The sequence below is a fragment of the Mytilus trossulus genome, chromosome 9 (genome assembly GCF_036588685.1).
Source record: "Mytilus trossulus isolate FHL-02 chromosome 9, PNRI_Mtr1.1.1.hap1, whole genome shotgun sequence".
In the NCBI taxonomy this organism is placed as follows: Eukaryota; Metazoa; Mollusca; class Bivalvia; order Mytilida; family Mytilidae; genus Mytilus; species Mytilus trossulus.
Genome location: NC_086381.1, coordinates 16,303,176 through 16,326,093, shown reverse-complemented (window position 1 = coordinate 16,326,093; position 22,918 = coordinate 16,303,176). Strand labels below are relative to the sequence as shown.

Here is a 22,918-nt window from a genome sequence, read left to right as displayed (position 1 = left end):
TTCTTCATCTGAAAAATAACTTGAGGTGTTCAAATTTATCATAACTACCAACCTGTAAATATCTTTAAATCTTACCTTGATAGTTTTCATAACGTCTGCCATTTTATTCATGCTGTCTGTCATTTTAAGTTTTTGTAGGAAGTTTATAATGGTTCCCATCTTTAGTCTCTTTATTGAGAATTTCTTAAAGAAAGTGTTGGCTTTGTGAAGTAGTGTCATAAAAGGATCTGAGAATTAAAAAATACAAAGATAAATGTCTGCTGAGTTATCTCTACTTACACAATCAGGGATCACAAAAGGTGAAATCTAAATGGAAGGGCTCATAGAATAAATAAAATAAACTATTTTATATTATTAAAATTACATTGTCAAGCTTTATGCCCTTTGGAAAAATTGTTTTCAGTTTATGTAACCATATTCTATTAATGTATCTGAATTATCATTTTTACTGTGCATGACTTATTTCACAAACTTCTCTCATCTTATCATAAAGTTCAAGGGTTGTAATATGCAAATCAAGAGTAAACATTGAAACGGGAAAAGTCAACTTAATATTAATATTGTGAGCTCATACTTTTTTTGTCACTCCCTCCAAACAATGATCTTTTCTTTCTGACCCCTGAACTCTCAAACTTGTTGTACATTCCACCAGGATCACCTAAAAAGTAAAAAGAAAGTTTCAGAATTTTAATGTTTATTACATTTATCCATTAAATGAAATACTTTGAAAATATGAACAAAAATAAACAATTGACTCTTACTGTACATAACAACAGCTCATTATGACAATGGAAATGTATGAAAAATCATTAATACATGTGACTGAATTCAGTATTTTATGAAAATTAAAACTGATAAAATAAATTCAATTTTGTTTACCAATATCTACTCCATTATACACTTACTTTTAATGGATGAAACTTCAGAGCCTGGATTATCAGAAGAACTTAAATCAGAAGGCTGATCTACTTTACTGGTTATCTCAGGACTGGTGTCCTCAGCAGGGTCTTCTTCTCCCAAACATAATATACACCCTTCTGCTATTGTCTCAAACTGAAATAAAACATCAATGTATTCTCCCAAACATAATATACACCCTTCTGCTATTGTCTCAAACTGAAATAAAACATCAATGTATTCTCCCAAACATAATATACACCCTTCTGCTATTGTCTCAAACTGAAATAAAACATCAATGTATTCTCCCAATCGTCCTGAATATGCATGAAATATTTGCCACTGGACGTTAAGCAACCAACAATCAATCAATCAATCAATTATTCTCCCAAACATAATATACACCCTTCTGCTATGGTCTCAAACTGAAATAAAAGATCAATGTATCCATAGAACATAGCATAGCCCATCTTGTTAATATGCAAGAGCCAATGTATTATGAATTCAGCAATTTTTTCCATTTTTTAAGAGACATAGCTCAAGAAGGGTGAAAATGCAGCCAACCAAATTGAGCTTGATCTATATTTGGTGGTGACAAGCATCATGTACAAGTACATAACATTTGGCTGATGCAAATTGTAGTTAGTGCTGAAATGGTAAATTTAACAATTTTTCCTTTTCTAAAGGGACATAACTTGAGATTGGTGAAAGTGAGGCCACCAAAATTTGAACATCATCTGTGTTTGGTGGTAATAAATACTGTGTGCAAAATTCATAACATTTATTTGAGGCAAACTAAAATTAGAGAAAGGAAACAAAATATTCAGCTATTTCTCCATTTGTAAAGGGGTATAACTTTAGAAAGGTAAAAGTGACACCATCCAAATTCAAACTTAAAGATTAATGGACCAGACCTTATCTTTTAGTAAATACAAATTATGAAAATAGGACTGTTTTATTATCAAATGACTCACAAAAGTAAGACTGTTTTATTATCAAATGACTCATAAAAATAGGACTGTTTTATTATCTGACTGTTATCTTTAGACCGAACATATGCTAGATATTAACTTGCCAATGAGTAGAAATTAAGCATTTGTCTATGGAGGTTGAAATAATTTTAACAAGACAGAATCTTACCTTCCAGACCAGTTTAAAGTCATCACATTTTTGATCCCATGTTGGTACAGAGAATGGTCTACCTTCAAAGAACCTTGTAGGGTCTATAAATCCTTCCTCTCCCTTTTCAAAGGCTACATGTATATGATTCATACAGCCTGAATGTGTAGCTGTTCCAATCTTTACACCAGCTGCTATCTTTAAAAGTAATAAAAGAAATGTTCATTTTTCAAAAGTGTATATTTGTAAATATCAAATAAAGGAACGAAACATAAATCCAACAAGACAAACAAAAAATTCAAAAATATATCTAGACATTAACATACAGTATTCAACAGTAAGAGATATCTATAAATTGCTGCTTAAAATAAAGTTATGAATAAATAAAACAGAAAATACCACAGATCTTTAACAACAAATTATTCAAATAGCAAAATATATATTTAAACAAACTTTTTTGTAATATCCTTAAAATTTTATAGAAAAGATAAACTATTCTAAGGGTTTTGGTTTTTCATCTTTTGGGGTAGATCAGGGACGTATATAAGTCCTTGGGTAGATGGAGTAAGTATATCTTGTTGGTTTTTTTACCTAAAAAGGCCTGTTCTAAAGAATTTATTAGCACTTCAGGAAGTATCTCATGACAACATTATAGGACTCCATATATACTCAGCATGAAATAAATTGAGAAAAAAAGAATTCCTACCTACAAATTTTGTTTATGAAAAAATCATATATATATATATAACACTTACGAGCTTTCCTTTGTCATTCTCATCACTGGGATGATCAACACCTTCTGGATGAATGTTGGTGATGTAAATGTTGACATCTTGGAGAGATCCACCAGTTGCTTTTATTACAACTTCATCATCTCTATTGGTCCTTGTTATGTATCCTGGGAATGGGGCTACAATCTGGGGAAAGAAACATTTTATTAGTGTATACAGAAAACATTCAGATTTGTTCAAGAAAACCATAGAATTTATTTTAAACCTTAGACATCCATCTATTTAGACGTTATCAATGAACGTTAACACATATTTTTTTGTTTTTAACAAGCAAGATTTGATGAATAAGTTTTATCATATTGTTTATTTTAAAAAAAAAAGTCTTTGCTTAGAACGTTCTGGATATCTTGCTTTTCATTTATGCTTTTTATTTTGGTGAGGAGCACCTTTTGCCAGTATCTCTAAGGATAGAAGCTGCAAATGAAAGTGCTGAATATTTGATAACAATATACAATACATAACTACAGTTTTAATCGGAGAATATCATCACCTGAACTATAAAATTGTTGATGGAAGCTGTTAAACCATTACACCTGTCATAATTCAAACCTAGATACCTTAAAAACTTTTATTCCAGCTTCAATAAGTGTCAGAAAATTCAAAACAGGTGGACACAGAAGGTGAATGCAATATAGCCCTTACTCTTATGTTTAGAGTACATTAAAACCTTGCTGACAAGAAATATAAACCTCCTAAAGGTGTACTTACATCTTCATGATATTCAATCTCTAAATCAACTCCTTTTGACCAGTACTCTGATCCTTTCTTTTTCTTGGAAGGATAGAACCCCTCACCACTACAACCATTCCCACTAAGTCTTGTATCTCTAGGAAACTCCTTGTGAGCCCTCGGACCAAACAGTCTGTCAATGATAGACCTAGCAAATTGGTACCTGCAACGGAAATCATAAAATATTTTTTATATTTTTATTATGGGTATATGTATAAATAAGTCCAAAAAGAATATCATAGCTTCACCTCTTAAAAGCCATTTTTAATTGCTCAATATAAAATTCTCAAAGTTGAATTTAATCATTTTACAGCAAATGCATTAGGCAAAACCTAAAATTTTATGATTTAAATTTTTTTGTGGAAGCATTGACCAAAATACTTAACTTAGAACATGCGCAAAAGTAAGTTTTTACAACCCTGTAAAATTACTATGTTAAAATCAATCAAGAAGCATTCAAAACTTGTGATTACTACATGTTTTGCAATAATCATGAAAACACAATTTCTATAAAGTTTTTCTTTTATTTACCTGTGCACTTTATTGTGGAAGCTCGTGTCATCAGGAATATCACATTTCATTTTGAAAGTAGGTTAATTTCAGAATGATGCTTGATTGCTGTTAGCCAATAAAAATAACTTATAAAATGAAACTTACATGTAATGTAATTATATTGGAATTGAATTCTAAGTAATTTACTTACCCTTCTTTCAGTATGTCATAAGCCTTCTTGACGTTTTTGATTGTACCAAACACAGTATTATACAGCTTAAGGAATGGATCTATGAATCCCACCAGGGGTTGGAAGGGTTCTAACAGATCGTGTACTAACTTAGTGATGTTTTGGGTGATTTCTTTTCTCAGTGCAGTCTGAAAATATAGTATATAAACTTAGTAAGAGCAGTCATTTTATCTACAAATACCTATATTCAATGGTTAAAACAAAATTAGATAATAGTTCTTTAGATTGTGTCAAATGAGAAAGTAGATAAAAATTTCTTCATAACTCTTTACCAAAATTAACAAAAGGAATTTAATTTCTTTAAAAAAAAATGTTGCTGATATGACAATGTTTTAATACCTCTATACTTCCTGAAGCTTTTCTGGCAGAAAATTGTGGTCATGTTCTTTGCCAGTTTGGTTTCTTTTAAAACTTTGACCACAATGACATGCATGCCTAATTATATTGTTTTATGCAATTTGATCAAATTGTTGCTTGCTATCAGCTAGGTATCCTAGCTGATATTTTTCTTCTTTTTTTAATGAATGTGTACGGATTCATTAGGAATACAATGTTGGTTCTCTTTCTCTAAAATTTGTTTTGCTAAATTAAACAAAAGCACAAAAGTAACTTACAGTGGATAGTCTCCCTTTAGTAAATGCAGCAATGTTGTCAACATCTTCTTGTATCTCTTCCTTGACCCAGTCTCCACTGTGATGGGCTATAGCATCAAAGGCAGCCTTGGACATTCCTTTAACAATCTCAAACTGGTGTGGAATGTCAAACCAGTATGGCTTATCATCTAAAAATTGTAGGTTTTTTTAAAATCAAATATACTATTTTGTTTTTAAAAAATAATGCATAAATAGCATTTAAACAAAAATTACATTGAATTATTTTTATTACATTGTATGCATTTTTTTTTAAACTATTCAATTTGACTCAATATTAAATGATTTAGAAATAAGAGCTTATTAAAATGCATGTTATGGTCTCACACATGAGCGATATTTATCTCCCTTTCATAAATTTAGTGATCCTGTTTCAATGCCTAACCCCTTGTATCCTTCCTACCTTTAAGGAAGAAACATGCTTCTCTTGTTTTGTTAACAGCATCAATCAGAGACATGACCGATGTGTAAATCCTGCAAAACAATAAATATATGAAATTATTTAAACAGAACTGTATCAATCAGACAATAGTGATGCAATACTTACACTTGATGCCAATCAAACAACGAAATTAAAATAAAGACATAAAAAAATGGACAAATGTTTTTTTTTCAGTGATAGAGCTGTCTTTAACTACATTTGTATTATATTTTATTAAAAATTTGGGGCATAGTTGTCTCATTGTCAATTATACCACATCTTCTTATTTTTAAATCATCTTTTAACTACAGTAACGATGTTTCTGAAAGACAATGATAACATACACACAAAATTAACAGCAATGTATCATACTATAGAACTATTTTTGTGAAATATTAATGATAAATAGTATAGGTTTTTAAAAATGTCAGATCCAGAACTCAAACTAAAACAACCAAGTAATGTTTCACAAATTAAACAAACAATTTACACTTACGTCAAAGCTCCTTTGCCTATTTGAGTAATGGCAGTTTTAGGATCTTTGATCATGATACTAAAGGCATGTATGACTTCTTTGATGGCCTCATACACATCTGTGGCACTCTTTGGTATTATCACTGTTATTGTCTCTTCTAGAGTCTAAAATACACATTATAGATATTCTATATTCTGTAAAAGGTAAATGGTATGTTTTCTATCATGAATTTTAAAAATTACACGGCTGATTAGTCCATTTTTTTTTATCCATAATGGAATTATACTGAATTATTTTGAAGACATTTTCCCCGTATTTGTGACTTCATAAAAATATAAAATGAAATATTGAATATCTTAAACTGGAAACTTTTTGAAAGTACAAAACAGATTATTTTTTTCATTTCTACAAACAAACAAATTTGTAAGGGTTCCGCGGAACCCAGTGTCTCGCCTACTTTTGCTGTAAATTGCAAGCTCAACAACAATGAGGAAAAAAATCAATAAAAATATTCCTCTTGATACTATCTTATGATTGTAAGAACCTTCTGTCCAAGTTTGGTAAATATCTAGGATAGTTAATGAATCTAATAAATGTTTTGAAAACTTTAACTGCAGACTGTATGTTATGTTAACTGGAAGAAAATCTTAAGTCCATTTATAAATAAAATATGGAAAAAATGGAATTTTATTTTTTCAAAATTTACTTCTGGATACTATCTTGTGATCATAAACAAGCTTCTGTCCAAGTTTAGTAGAAATCCAGTATAGTTTAAGAAAGTAATTAAAATTTCATAAACTTTAACCACAGAGTGAATATTTGTGGACCCCGCCGCTGCCGCCGCCGCTGCCGCCGCCGACGGAAAGTAGGATCGCTTAGTCTCGCTTTTTCGACTAAAGTCGAAGGCTCGACAAAAACTGGATATATCAGAGCTAGTACCAATTGTCATAGTGGCCTTAGTTATCCAAAGGCAACTAGATATACTCAAAACTAATATCAACTGAAGAATGATATTTACATTATAAAACGTCATGACATCTGACTTGATATCATTGAACAGCTTTGTAACATGCATCACTAATCTTTTTACTGGTCTAATAAAGGGAGGTAAATCTCGTTCATCAATTCTACCAAGGGCCTTTATCACATCTATAGCTGTTTCTCTCAGCTTCACTACCTGAAATTGACAAACAAAATTTGAAGGATAAATCACTGGGTTTTTTTTCAATAAACTAATCGTTTATTTATATAATTAGACTTGATCTATCATTCAGATTTACTGTATATAAAGACAAAACTACAAAGATTATTCTTTCATATCTTGCTTGATGTTTTTTAAGTTGACACAGACTTAATTAATAAACTTGGTGATTCCACCTTTAGACTTAATCTCTAATTTCATTTGTCTGCATATTAAAAAGTAAATTGTACACACTGTTTTTGGTAGATTCTCCAGAGCATCGACAAAGTCTGTAATCATTTTTTTAAATGACAATTTTCCAGAGATGATCTGTTTAAACAGATCTATTCCATCTTTTATCCCTCCCACAATTCCTTTTATGGCACCGTCAAATCCTTTTGCCATGTTGCCAACTTTCTTCATTTCATTTTCCTACAAAATAATATGTATGTTTTGTGGAATGTTTTGTCATTAAGAGTTCTCGCTTATTTTTTCTACTTAGTAAGGTTAAATTAATAACCTACAAATATTTTACAAATATTCAAATCTGTAGTACTCTATATCTGCTTTTGTAAACTTATTGTAAGTTAAAAAAATAACAAGAAAGAACTTAAAGCAAGTTTAAAAAATAACAAGAAAGAACTTAAAGCAAGTTTAAAAAATAACAAGAAAGAACTTAAAGCAAGTTTAAAAAATAACAAGAAAGAACTTAAAGCAAGTTTAAAAAATAACAAGAAAGAACTTAAAGCAAAGAAATAATACATTTTTTAACAAAATTAATTACCCAAGATATAATTGAGATTTCTGTTCAACAATCAATCAATAATGTCAAAAACACTAATATATGTAGTACATTTTTTAAAACATCTGAAAAGAACACAAGATTCTCAAGCTGATGATTTTCATTTGATTATTTGATAAAAAAAAAAAGACCAATAACTGAAATAATAACAAAGTTGCACAGAATGTTTCTTAGACAATGGATAATGCTCTATACTGAAAATTTAAATAATTAAAAAATGAAAAGTTAAAATTCCTCTGACAAACAATCACATTTAATAGTAGGTTCACCGTTTTCTCCCCAGATATTTCATTAAGCATCCTGGTAAACATTGGAAATTGAAAAAACATCTTGTTCTAATTATAGCATCACATCCAAATTATAATCTAAAAGAAAACCACTTTAGATAGCATCACATTAAAGATTATAGCATCAAATTACTATGATTCTTATAGGCACTGGGGAGAACACAGTTTCATATATGTTATTTAGGTACACACTTTTCCATACCCATCCACCCCTGGCCTAATGCCCAACATCACCATACTATAAGCCTACAAATTTCATGTACCTGTAAAATGTTAAGGTTGTATTTAGTGCCACCTTTGAAGCATAGTCTTGCCAAGAAAAAATCCAAGTTTTTATTAACTATACCAAGATGTATTCTAGCGTAGGCTTCATCATGGACATTCACTTTTACATGCCCACTAAGTGGTGCTGAAATAGAGATAAGTAAATTTTTGAAAACTATCACTAATAGCACAATATAAAGTATATTAATCTGGAGGTTACATATTCAGGTCTGATAAGCTCCAAATAGAGTAAATGTTTTTATCAAAACAATTTATTTGATAGATTAAATAATGGGTGCTTCAACCCCAGTGGGAAATATTGGAAGAATATGAGCAGGGAATATACACTCGATCAACATGTTAAATCTTACATCTTTTTATTGTAGTCACAAAAAAAGTACACCAAATATCACAATTTCTTAAATTTCTAACCTATTTTCAAATCCAGGTAGTTTTCAATGATGATTCCAAATGAAGCACCAACATCTTCAGAACCAAGCAATTTTCTCCAGTCTACACCTGGTGCCTGCAGTCTAAAATGTAGTCCGTCAAAAAATCCTCTCTTCGCTCGTTGATTCACAGCCACAAAATGCATGTCTGACGCGTATGGATCTATAACACTAGTTTCATTACTGTCATTCCTAAAATAAGTAAATTTTATAGAGAAATTAATAGAAAATATCAACACACAAAAACATAATGTTTTTTTTGCTTTTTCTAGGGTTTCAATAACCACTGGAATAAAACATAAATTGGACCTGTACAAAATTGTTACCATTAATCAGCTTTAATAAACCTTGATATTTGTACGATTTATCTGAAGACTCACAAAATTTACTGTGATGGATATCAACAATAAGATTAGGTAGTCAACCAATTATTGACTACCTAATGGTAACCACCTTTGATGGTCTGAATTTTTTTAATGTTCCAATGCTTATTTTGTTATGTCACAGTAAGAGCTTAGTGTTCAATGAAGTCATATATGATGATTAAACTCTGGTCACCTGACATTCATAATTTTTTATTAAAAAGAGCTTGAAATTGGTCTATTGTGAATCTCAATATAATTTCAAAATTAGAAAATGTGGTTTCTGTACATATATGAGAAGAGCATTACTCTGCTTTCCAAATTATGTGCTTTTCCTGGTTCAAGTTAGTGGTCATCCTGATGGAAGCATCACTGTGTTTAATTTTAGTTTTAAGACATATGACCTATATTTATATAGGCTATCTGAAATATGTGTTGTCCACTGTTGTTTACTGTTCTAATTCTAAAAACTCTGATGTGACAAACCCAGGGATCTAACACACAACATCTCACTCTCAAAGTGAGCACTCTACTGTAGACCACTGAAGCAGTATTATGATGTAGGAACATTTAGATTACTTATAATCTGTTTTACCTGACATTTAATGGATTAAGCAAGACAGACTTTGGATGAGCTTGGTACATCAGCAGAGCCTCATATCTTACATTCTCATCATCATCATATAATGCAGTGGTCAGCAATACATTGGCTGCCTGAAAGTCAAAACCAATTTATTTGGCAAGTACAATATAGTTGGCATATATCAAGGAAATGTAACTAAAATATTACCTTCATATCAACATTGACAAACATCCACACCTTTTCCTATCAAATTTGTATACATTACCCTTCATTCTAAAATGGAAAATGAATATAATTTTATCCATTTTTTAAGCTTAATACATTTAAAGGGAACTCACTCTAGCTATCAAAAATGGATGGATTTGGATCTGCAACAAGTCAGAAAACCAACATGATATATTAGTTTTTCAAATGTTGCTCGAACCTTTTAAATGTATCTACACGTCGAACTTCACCAAAAAGGAAAAGCACAATTAAATTACAATTCTGACTTAATCTATGAATCTTACATTTTATGAAAGTATGTATCCCTGTTAATACATGATAAGTTATAAAAATTTACCATATGGTGGTTATATTTTCTAAGAGCATGTACTCCCGCTCTTTTGATCCATGGTGAGTTTGTAGTATTGATATGTGAGATGATATAATCATAAGAGTGATCCATCCTAGCGTTACCCAATGTTTCCAGTAAAACTGCTCTATAGCGGTCATACTCCATCTTCTGTACTCTGGACTGGGATGATCTTCTCTGCCTGTATAACCAAGGGTCTGTCAAAAGGAGGAGTACTTAAACCAAATAAAATGTGAGTCTTTGCATAAAAATGTAAGTTGCATCAATATTCTCTTAACTACTGTGGATTCATTTATTTTCGTGGGCATCAATTTATGTGGATTGCTGAAAACTGGCATTTTCGTGGATATTTGATTTCGTGGTTTTGCCAATTTCTGTATACAAAACCTATTGCAAATATGATATTCTTTGAACATTTAAATTCGTGGTTCCTCTCTACCCACAAAACCCATAAAAATTGGTATCCAACAAATAATAATGAATCCACAGTATACAGTGGATTCATTATTATGCATTAGATACCAATTTTTGTATTTTTTGTGAATACAAGTTAACCACAAATTCAAATGTTTTACGAAGTACATATTGTCTACAGACTTTGTATTCAGAGATCGACAAAAAACCATGAAATCAAATACCCACAAAACTGCAAGTTTTCCTCAATCCACAAAAATTGACACCCACTGAAATGCATCCACATGCAATCTTTACCCCAAAAACCAACTTCATTACTGTAATCCAACTTGCTCTTGTGAGCCATTTATTATCGCAAGCAATTTATGTTTGTGACTTAAATAACGTAAATATAAATCGTCACACAAATGTAAAACTTCGATTGTTCCTTATTCAACTATTACAAGGAAATCTGATAATCCTGCAAAAAAATATCTATAAAATAAATTGGTTAACAGTGTATTTGAGTCCAATCTAATTCTTATTTACTAACCATGAAGTCCAATCATACTATGAACTCTGTTTATGATCTCTGTAGCTTTGTCTGTCTGTCCAGCTTTGGATAACTTGTGCGCTACTGACCCTAGTGCCAGAAGTACTCTGTTGTGAAGGTCCCCTTCATACATATAACTATGAAACTTCTCTGGTTTGAAACAAATATCTTCCATGGCTGTAGTAATGTTCTACAAGATTTTTAAGGATTTATCTTTAATGAAATTTCAAACTTATATTTGAATATCACTAAATTCATATTGTATGAGATTATATATTGATATTTTTCCAATCACCTATTATAAAACATTGCACACAAAACAAACCTATTTAAAAAATAAACATGTGTACAAGAACCTGCTCATTATAATCTGATGAACTTTTCAGCATGAAAAATTTCAATGTTACCTGAGTTTAGATATGAACCAGATATGTCAAAAAGATGAGACTGATGGTCTAAAAAAAACTTTTGTTCAATATAAACAGGGCAATTAAATAACTTCACCATTCTAAGAGTGAAACAATATCAGCCTCCACAATTGTCCAACGAAACTGGTGTGCAAAATATAACCTGAAGATGACCTACCTCAACTGGTGGTTCATCCATGCCCACTATATGTGTCATTAGACGTACAATCAATGTAGGGTTAGCTCTATCAGCTCTCAAAATTTTCTCCACTAAAAGATTTTGGGTAAGGTCTGTTCCCAAGGCACCAAAAACATCAACCATTATTTCTGTGGCTTCTTTGTTTCTCATTAACCTGAATTCAACATTGATTACTCAATAAACCCATTAAAATTTGAAAAAAAGAACCTCCAGCAATTAATTAAGCAACACTTGTTCATGATGAATAAAACTATCCTTGCAATAGACAAGCATTATTTTTAATTTCTTATTTCTGATTTACAATGAACATTTTGTAATTGCATCATATAAAGCAATGAAATATTATATCTTGGCAACAAACATGTAAAGAGTTAGTTCTTGTCTGTAAAATAGTAAATGAAATAAAAAGAATATATATACACCATGTATTATTTTCTGTGTAATTTTTAACAAGAGGCTGTCAGAGTGATAGCAAACCAGATTTATTAACATTTATTTGTGTCCTGGCATTTTTCAATATCACAACTGATGAACGGTGAAAGTGAAAATCGTCAATATCAAATTTGACCTCCATTTTATCATCAGTAACAACATATTAAAATTTGAAAAGCTTTGGTAGAATGGTTCATGAGTAAAAGCAACAACATGACTGGAAACACAATTTTTCCATCTTTCAAGAACCACGACTCCTGAATGGTAAAAGTCAAAATCTTCATTATTGAACTTGACCTCAATTTTGTCATCAATATAACATATTGAAATTTTAAAAGCTTTGGTGGAACAGTTCATGAGTAGAAGCACAGACAGGTCTGGAAACATCATTATTTAATCTTTCAACAACCATAACAGTCAAAATCGTCATTATTGAACTTGACCTCCATTTTGTTGTCAGTAACAACATATTAAAATTTTGAAAACTTTGGTTAAACATTTCATGAGTAAATGCACAGACAACATGTGGCTGCTGCCCGCCAACCTGCCGAACCGACCGCCCGGTGTACATTCCCAAATCAATAACTGAGATTTTTGTCTCAAAACAGTGTCTATTATGTGATCTATCCCCCAAATAAATAATGTATTTCTATCTTTACAATATTACATACAATGGTTTAAGTTGAATGAAGTAGAAATCTGCCACTTTAACAATCTCTTCATCAGGTAACAGCTTCATGATCTCAAGTGACTTCAGGAAACAATAAGATGCAATAGGGGAACCTGTTAATTAACAGTATCATTAAACAGTTTTAATTATCAACTACTATATTAGGTCAATATACAGTACTTATAACATTTATAACTATTTGTTACGACAAACCACTAATTTATTTCCCCATTGCTTTCTAAATTGAAATTAATTGCAAATTATTAAGATCAAAAATTAAATGACTGGCTTGTGCTAAAAAATGGACATATGTATTCCCATATAAGAGTGCACTGGTTTTCTGATGTTTGATAGTTCAAAAACTGGTACTTCTGATATGAGAAACAGACAAAATATGCCCTCCTATTTCAATTTCATATACTGTGAATTCATTAATATTCGTTGGATACCAATTTTCGTGGATTTCGTGGGTACAGGAGAACCACGATTCAAATGTTCAACGAAATACAATTTTTTTAAAGGAATGAGTATAGACATCGCCAAAACAACGAAATTAAATATCCACGAATATGTAAGTTTTCCTCAAACCACGAAAATTGGTACCCACGAAAATAAATGAATCCACAGTATATTTGTTTTATTCAAAATAAACTTCAACACAGGGTTCTACAGTGATCATTTGATGCCAAAATTACACAAATATCTAACCTATTTACAATGTAACAGTTAAGTGTAGGAATTATTTTGTTTAACATATGTACTTCTCTCTTGTATATTCTATCTTATTAGGCCTGAATTAATGCTTCTAAACAGTAATAGAACACAAACCCTCTTCTGGCTCCTCTCTGATACATGTCACATTGCTCTTCAGATCTTGCCATAACTGCATCACAGGTACTTTTGGTTTCTTTCTCTTAAACTGTAGAAAAAGTGTATTTTAAGTCTGTCTCTCTTAAACAGTATGTGCTGTTGACATTAATTGCATGCTTCATATCAGTTTGTACTTACAGAATAGAAATCTTTTTTTTAAAACTGTGTTAAGTGAAGCACATGAACAATTGATGGATAGCTGCATAAGGTCCATGGTCGAATTGATATGCAATATATTCAGCACGTGAACATGTTAATATAATATGCCTATCAACCCTGCTTTTTTTATTGTACCCCCTCAAGATTTCTATTCTGTAAACACAATCTGATATGAAGCATACAATTAAAGAGGAAATAATAAAAGTACTCTTGAAATTTGAATCATGCTAGAATTTTATTTTTTTTTGAAATTTCAGGATTAAGAGTTTTTAAAAGTTACTTTTTCAATTAAAAAAGAAAAGAATTTTAAACAAAGATTCATCTAATCTTTGCATGCATCAGAAATAATAAGCTTGGTGCTCACTGGAATGCTAAATTCTTACCTGTTGTACATGAATTGTTCCATTTATCAGTTCAGTAATTGGTTTATCTAGAAGGTCTGTAGCTCTGTGTCTGGTTAGAAATTCAAGCTTTCCATTGCTAATGGCAGACATTTCTGGGTAGGCTATAAATATATTATGTATATCTTAAATTACTGAGTTTCTAAATAATCATTAATCACATATGGATATTTGTAGGACATAAATCAACTTTTTCTATTGGGGATTGACTTTTTTACCAATTTTTAAAATTGGTAATCATACTACAAGTTATTTGCATGCATTTGGATGGAGAGTTGTCTCATTGGCACTCACATCACATCTTCTTATATCTATACATAGTAGTTCATTTGTGTCATTTTGGTCTCTTGTGCATACCACATCTTCTTTTTTATATATACCATACTCATGGAAAGTCATAATGCAGCTCAATGGAAGTAATACATGTACAACAAATTAATGTTTTGGTAATAATAGAAAAACAAATATCATCTCTATATCTTGTTATAATATAATTTACTAACAAGAATGAGTCCCCACACTCTATATTTTGTTATAATATAATTTACTAACAAGAATGAGTCCCCAGTACATGAATGCACCATCCGCCATATTATTTTCTATGTTCAGTGGACTGTGAAAAAAAAATTCTCTAATTTGGGGTTAAAATTGGAAAGATTATATCATAGGGAACATGTGAAATAAGTTTCAATTTGATCGAACTTCAACTTCATCAAAAACTATCTCAACCAAAAACTTTAACCTGAAGCAGGACAGACAGACAGGCAGATAAACGTACAAACAGACTGATGAAGAGACCAGGAAACATAATGCCTATAAATGGGACATAAAAATATAAATGTAAATGACAATTAACAAGAATGTGTCCCCAGTACACGAATGCCCCACTCGCACTATCATTTTCCATGTTCAGTGGACCGTGAAATTGGGGTAAAAACTCTAATTTGGCATTAACATTAGAAGGATCATATCATAGGGAACATGTGTACTAAGTTTGAAGTCGATTGGACTTCAACTTCATCAAAAACTACCTTGACCAAAAACTTTAACCTGAAGCGGGACAGACGGACGAACGGGTGGACGGACGGACAGATGGACGAACGGACGCACAGACCAGAAAACATAATGCCCCCCTACTATCGTAGGTGGGGCATAAAAATCAAATCTATTGTCTATAGCTAAGTGTAGAAAGACATCTCAACAAAAAACAAGAATATGTCTGAAGTACACGGATGCCCCACTCGCACTATCTTTTTACATGTTCAATGGACCATGAAATTGGGGTCAAAACTCTAATTTGGCTTTAAAATTAGAAAGATTATATCATAAGCAACAAGTGTACTAAGTTTCAAAAACTACCTTGACCAAAAACTTTAACCTGAAGCAGGAGGAACGAACGGACGGACGGACGGACGGACGAACAAAGGGAGCCACAGACCAGAAAACATAATGCCCCTCTACTATCGTAGGTGGGGCATAAAAAGAAAGTCTCCCCTTAAAAAAGTATACCTGTAGAACTGAATTCATTGACAGCTTTCACCTTCCTCATGTTGTAATTTGGGTCAAAACTGGAAATAAACAAAAACAGAAACCAATCAAATTTTGTTATTCTATGCAACAGTTAAATATATATTGTACTTTTCCAACAGAGTTGGTATTCCTTTAGAATAATATAGCAAACTTTAAGTTGAGACATAAGTTGTTGCCCTGAAAATCCAGCGCCTTACATTAGTTGTTAATATATGAGGTAGGCATAACCTGTTAATGGGGACGAAGTCTGTATGAAGTATTTTTTTGTAACTTAAATATTTGTTATAAAAAAAAGAAACAGAAATACTGTAACGTTTCCGATTTTGGTTCTGTTGTTAGGGATTTTAGTTGTGACGTTATTTAAGATATGACGTTATATGCAATGTAAACAAAGAAACGCTCTCATCAGGTAACGTTTTTTCATATCAAGGAATTATTAAAAATGAAATTGGTATTGTGTTCCTTCCTATTTATACTAGACTGATAAATATACATTTTACTCAAAGATTCAAAAGACCGGATGAAGTAAGTGCAATGTAGATTTCTGCGCAATTCCGGGATTTCAAAACATGACATTAAAAAAATTGAACGATTTTGAGTTCATTAGTACAATGAAAAATTCCGGAAATTTTCCTGAATTTTTTATTTTAATGAATTTTCTACTGTTATTGGGGACTTTGTCCCCATATAAACTCTGAATATTTATTAACAGGATTTTTTATACCTAAATATCAAAAACTTTACACGAGTTGTAACCCCTGAACATCTGGTCCAGAAATTTACACGAGTCGTGTCATCAGATATCCAGGTATTAACATGAGTGTTTACCCTTAACATCCAGATCTTTACATGTAACCCCTGAACAACTTTTGTTAAGAGATGTAAGAGATATGGTAAACAAAAATGCCATCTAAATACTTGTTACAAAACCTGTACTTACTTTGGTTGTGTTGTAGGACCTTTGAAATGTTCTTCAATAAGAATTTTATGAATGGTTCCAAGTTCATGGTGGAAATGCAATGTCTAAAAGAAATTAGGAAAAACATATATGTATATATTAGTCTGAAAATATTACATATTTGATACGAAATTTTTAATCTGTTTGCATATATATCTTGTAGAAAAATATAATTCCTAGATTATTGAATATAAATGAAGACAATGCTGACATATATTGACTTACTGTGATTCACTGAATCATTAGTTATTAAGAACCACTGTTCATTGCAAATGTTTGTCTGTCAGAACTATAACCTGACAAAAGTTAAATAGCATTACTGAGCAAAGCACAAAGTTTTATATAATTCAAATTCAGAAGCTATTATGTGCATTTATTATTGCAATTTTAAAAAAATAGAAAAAAAACTTGAGACCTACTAATGCGATTTGTGGAAAATTTACAATATTTTTTACTGTCAGACAAATCTGTAGATCTTGCATGTCATTCTATCGACCTTGTACTCCTAACAAATTTAGTGGAAAAAATGGATGTAGAAATCAAAACAATGATGATACACAGTAAATCAGGTCATTATACACACTTTCACAAAATCAATTCCCTTTCATGTATCTTTCATACATACTTTCTCTGCATGTACACGTACTATGATGTAGTTCAGATAGTTTTAGAATAAAGAAAACAGAGTACACATGCTGAAATACATGTTTTGCCCCCTTAATTGATTACAACTGACATGACTGAAAAAGTTATTCTATTCTTGCATTGAGAAGAATTTCAAATAAACATATATTCCATACCTTTTGAAATGTACTCTTGGAATTAACAAATGGATGTCCCAATCGTACTTTCCTGAATTCAATTCCAGTGGCAGTGTCCACAACAGTATAGGTTGCATTATGAGGTCCTACAAAATATTAAAGAACACATATACATGCTGTCTCTTTTTTCAGTTTATATATATTATACCCCCCCCCCCCCCCTAATGAGGGTGCTAATAAAACTATCACCATATGATAGATCAATGATAATGTATCATAAATACATTTAGTTCATCTGTAATGGCTTCAAATATATTTTTGGTAAAACTCACTACAAATGTACATGTACTAATGATACTCATGCCAATTTATAGTATAGGACACATTTGTTCCAAGAACTTAGACAAATACATTTAAATACTGTTAGCTGAACTTTTACATGTTTTATATGTCTGTTTGATTACTCTAAAAGTACACAATTTTAATTAAACCTTTTCAGTTCTATCTAAACTGAGTATGCCTGCCTACAAGCTAAGTTCACCATCAGTAATTTACTTTCCTATTTGGTAATGTTACCTTCATTTCCTATTTCTTTCGTATGATAAACCCACTGATTTCCTCTCTTGTTTCCCAAAATCTATAAATGAGCAAAATATTTCAATGTAAGAAATGTACAGCTCAGGAGTCACTTTCAGATAAAAATACTTACAATTCAGATTTATCGCAAGTATACTGAATTGTTAATGACTTACGATCAATCTTAATCGTAAGTTTTTATTTGAGAAACAGACAGCTGGACAAATGTCAAGTAAATAGTGCTTAAAATCCATAGTAAAAATGGTGCTGCTGAATTTGTTTTCTTGCTACAAGTAAAAATTTAAAAAATTTCCTATCAGTCCAGTATACATATATTTTTTACAAAAAGAATTACATGCATCTTCCATTAAATGGCTTATTTGAAAAAAATATATTCTTAAAACACAAGATTTGATATTTAAATTGTTATAATATTTTGAATAAAACAATAAATCACCATTTTTTCTTCATATAAGTAAAATCTAACTGATAAATTAAAATCTGTCTCCAAATTCTACGATTTGGGCAAATAACTAGACCGATGCTGTACTGCAATTTTTCAATCCAAGATGGCGATATACATGTACCATGAATTTACCTAAAGTTATGATCAGTTACACCTGGAGCAATTAATACCTCAACAAAAGTCTGAAAGATATGACAAAAGATGTGTGTGTTTTTGAGTTCTAAACAAGGCTCCACTTAGGGAGCAACCATTTGATTTTTATGGGGGTAGGGGCTAGGATGAAATCTGAAAAAAGGCAGGACAGAAGTTTTGAGTATTATTATCTGATTTAAGGTTTATGTACCCTTCTGTAGCCATTTTTGTACGAATTTTTCAAACCTCAATTGTATCAAAACTACAGATATAATGAATAATAGAGATAGGCCATTTAGTACATATTCCAAGGGGAAACTTGATGCAAAGCATTATTTTTTACTGTTCCATTGCATTTGATAGAAAAAGAGGACTTTGTGGCAAATAAATCAAGATTTTTATAGAAAATCCACAGCCTTTAATACAGAGATTTTTGTTATAAAATTTGAAACATAAATTACTCACTTGATTTTCTATGATGTGCTAGTGTTTATTTTTTACAAAGAGTTCTAAGCAACCTGTAAATTCCAAAACACCTCGTGCTGAGTCACTAAAGTCGAGCGCACCCTAAAAGGTGTACTTGATTTTGGTTATATTTATATTTATTTTAACCAATAACTGCATTGATAAACTTGTTTTAAAGAAATCAATGCTAGCACTGCATGCAATAATAGACCACTTTCGAGTTCATCCGTCACCGGCAAAAACTCGTCAATTATACACGCCTTTATGACGTCATTTACCAGATAAAGGGGCTCGCCTGTATCCCTGCACTATTTACATTCATCAAGCTTCTTAGTGATCGTCTTTGTGCAGGAAAAACTAGAAATAATGGTTGCTCTGTAGGTACTTACTGACATTTCCCTAATGACAGCAGTGTTGATTGTCAATTTTGAGAATTCAATTTTCCGAATAATTCGTACAATATAGAATTATAGTTTTCCAACCACTCGCTCAACATTGGAAGGAAGTGACGACGCCCCTAAACGCACAAATGACGATGATAAAGGCGCGTATAATTGACGAGTTTTTTCCGGTGACGGATGAACTCAAAGTGGTCTATCCTATATCTATCAGTCATCAAATTACCAAATATGAGAGTACAAGGATAAAGGCTGTGGATTTTCTATAAAAATCTTAATTTATTTGCCACAAAGTCCTCTTTTTCTATTAAATGCAATGGAACAGTAAAAAATACTCCTTTGCATCAAGTTTCCCCTTGGAATATGTACACAATGTCCTATCTCTATTATTCATTATATCTGTAGTTTTGATACAATTGAAGTTTGAAAAGTTCTTACAAAAATGGCCACAGAAGGGTACATAAACCTTAAATTAATAAAAATAACAGTACTGAATGAATTGAAAAATAAAAAGGCAGGATAGAGATTACAATGCCAACGAAAAATTGCAGGACATTTTTATTTAAACCCTCCTCTCCCCCAATGAAATTTTTGTTGGTCCTGATATTTACAAATACTATTGATGCAGCTAAAATGCACTCCTTTGTAAATGTAATGCCATAAATTGAAATAGAAAAAAGGAAGTCCCTGTAAACTGGGTTTTTTTAACATCATAAAACTGGGGCGTTCCTTGAAAACACCTTGAAAACAGGGAATACCCCCTTTTCATGACTTGTGCCCAACCTGTTAGTTTTATCGAAACCCTCCCCTCCTCCAATGAAATTTTTGTTGGTCCTGAAATTTACAAATACTATTGATGCAGCTAAAATGCACCCTTCGTAAATATTATACCATCAATTGAAATAGAAAAAACGAAGTCCCTTTTCCTTACTTGAGCCCAATCTGTTTGTTCCAGAGATAATGTTATATGTTTAAAACCAAAAAAAAACATGCCTTATATCTTTCAATTGAATAAAATTATATGAAAGGAATGTTAGTGGGAATATAATATCAACGTATCTTGACTGTCGGTTTCCACACTTTATTTAAGGGACGATGTTGGTAAGGGGAGAAAAACGGCAACCCGCAGTGTAGACACAAATTTGAAAAGTCCTGAAAATTCACTCACGATTTCGGAGACATATAAAACGATATTATATATTTCTGGTATGTAAATTTTTGTCTACAGATCAGTGAAATGTACGTAACAATATGGAATTATCAACTCTCATACCTGCCAACTGTGAACTATTCAGTGCGGGGGGATTTCCCTCATGGAGGCTCCTAACTTAAAATTTTGAAAGAGCAGTTTTGTCTCTATGTTTATAATTTACAGGGGCGGATTTAGGCGGGGGCGTGGCGGGCGTGCGCCCCCCTAAAATTTGCAAAGCATGGGTTGTCTTCAACTTTTTTAAGTATCACACGAGACCATTCTATCTTTTTAACACTAAAAAAATATAACTTTTGAACAGTCAGTTTAACAGGATAAGAGAGATTACAAATCAACTTACCTACGATTTATTTAAGTTCTATAAATATTGTATACTTCAATTTAAGGTGTCAAACGCGGAGTTGCGTTTTATGACAAATATAATGTTTGGCTTTATAACTATTTTGATCTGAACGTCACTGATGAGTCTTTATATAATGTAGACACATTGGCGATGTGCAAAACAACACTGAGTTATTTTGTGGTGTTCCTGTATTTCTTTATGTTACAACTACCCACACCTTGTCTTTCAAGGTTTAGTTAAGATATTACCCGATATTGCTATATAGACAATTTTACAACAAGTGCTGGTGTCTTGGTTGTAGATTGGTTTGCATAGGAACACAGAATTAAAATAAAATGTTCACATGATCTTCAGCTTCTGTTTTTAGGGCTGCAGCTTTATAACTGTAGCTTAATAAACTCATATATGCAATATGAATTCCTTAGTGGGTTTTAGGAGATTGTTGTAGATTTTTCCAATTTGAAGGAGACCTTGCCTTCACTACTCGGAGGTTCTTCGTGGACCAGGGACATATTGTTTTACCTCTGTCCGTCCATCCGCCAGTCAGTCACTTGATATTTGGTACAGAGGAACAATTAGGACGTATACAAATCTAATAAAAGTCGTTAGTGTTCCCCCCTGAATATATTCGATTGATTAATATGAATGCAAAACAAGTTTTCCCAGCAACCATTGACATAACATCGCTACCGGTATATGTTTTATATGTAGGGTCAGCTTGTGTATTCCGGACTGAGTTCTGTTTCTATCCTTATTGTCTTCAGTCCTGTTTCCTGGGAAATATATGGGGGTAGTCTTAATGAATGGAACTTAAAGATTTCTGATTAAATATGGCGATTGTAAGTTGTTGTTAGGGGAGGATTTATGCGGTTTCAGTTTGAAACTTTAATTTCTCCCTTGTTTTACCTCACAATAATTCGAGATATCTACATTGCAACCTCTTTAGAAAAATATTTCAATAATTTTACTTCCAAATTTTTTTTGACTCGGCGAATATAAAAATTTTGCGCCCCCCCCCCTAACATGAAATCCTGGATCCGCCCCTGATTAATGTATGAAGGATCCAAAAATCAACATCAAAATGCATTTGAAGTCCACCTTGGAGGTTTTGTAGGACTATAAGAACCATCTTACGCGTAAAACCCCCATGGGCATTTAGACAAGTTGGTAGGTATGAACTCCTTGTTTCCATAATGAACTGGATCGTTTTCAGTTTACTTCAACACATCTAATCAGTCTCAAACTGTCTGACAGTGTACGTTTATTCAGTGTAGTGCTAAAACACTGATATATGATATATGTTATACCTGTTGTTTCCCGTGCAGTTTCGACGCAAGCAGAGCAGCAAACCCTTTCTTTGTGGCCAATACCTCACCATCTTCCTTAGGATGATAAACGTTCAAAATCTCCCCATGCGGAGTTATTTCAAAAGAAAACCTATGGAATAAAAAAAATATATATATATTATCCAAGATGAATAAATACTAATCGAAAGTTAGATCATGAAAAAAAATATTTTGTAGACAATTAACAAAGTACAATTTCATCCTCACCGCAGCGCTGTCAATCAGCTAATAAGAAAGTAAATGGCTGTCTGAGACATCTCTTCTGAATCGCATGTCTTTGCAGGCACCACACCATATAGCCTGTCAGATTTGGGGAAACACAAT

The 22,918-nt window shown here is 31.9% G+C and overlaps 2 protein-coding genes across 2 annotated transcripts in view; both read right to left on the bottom strand.

The window, feature by feature from the left end:
- LOC134684329 (uncharacterized) overlaps positions 1-2,788 on the bottom strand; it is a 108,007-nt gene extending 105,219 nt beyond the window's left edge. The window contains exons 1-6 of the mRNA XM_063543618.1: positions 2,772-2,788; positions 2,416-2,422; positions 2,038-2,214; positions 906-1,053; positions 575-658; positions 76-227 (exon numbers count right to left, since the gene is read on the bottom strand). Of these exons, the coding sequence (XP_063399688.1) occupies positions 76-227; positions 575-658; positions 906-1,053; positions 2,038-2,214; positions 2,416-2,422; positions 2,772-2,788 (585 nt within the window). The remainder of the gene's footprint in view (positions 1-75; positions 228-574; positions 659-905; positions 1,054-2,037; positions 2,215-2,415; positions 2,423-2,771) is intronic.
- A 1,447-nt stretch (positions 2,789-4,235) lies between these two features.
- On the bottom strand, positions 4,236-15,958 carry LOC134684328 (uncharacterized). The gene is made up of 16 exons (XM_063543617.1): positions 15,919-15,958; positions 14,392-14,513; positions 13,808-13,898; positions 12,981-13,092; positions 11,857-12,031; positions 11,272-11,461; positions 10,314-10,522; positions 9,764-9,882; positions 8,790-8,998; positions 8,357-8,502; positions 7,260-7,436; positions 6,843-7,001; positions 5,846-5,988; positions 5,332-5,402; positions 4,893-5,059; positions 4,236-4,406 (listed from the first exon to the last, which is right to left on the bottom strand). The coding sequence occupies exons 1-16, from the start codon at positions 15,956-15,958 to the stop codon at positions 4,236-4,238; spliced, it is 2,301 nt and encodes a 766-aa protein (XP_063399687.1).
- Between the last annotated feature and the right edge of the window lie 6,960 nt (positions 15,959-22,918).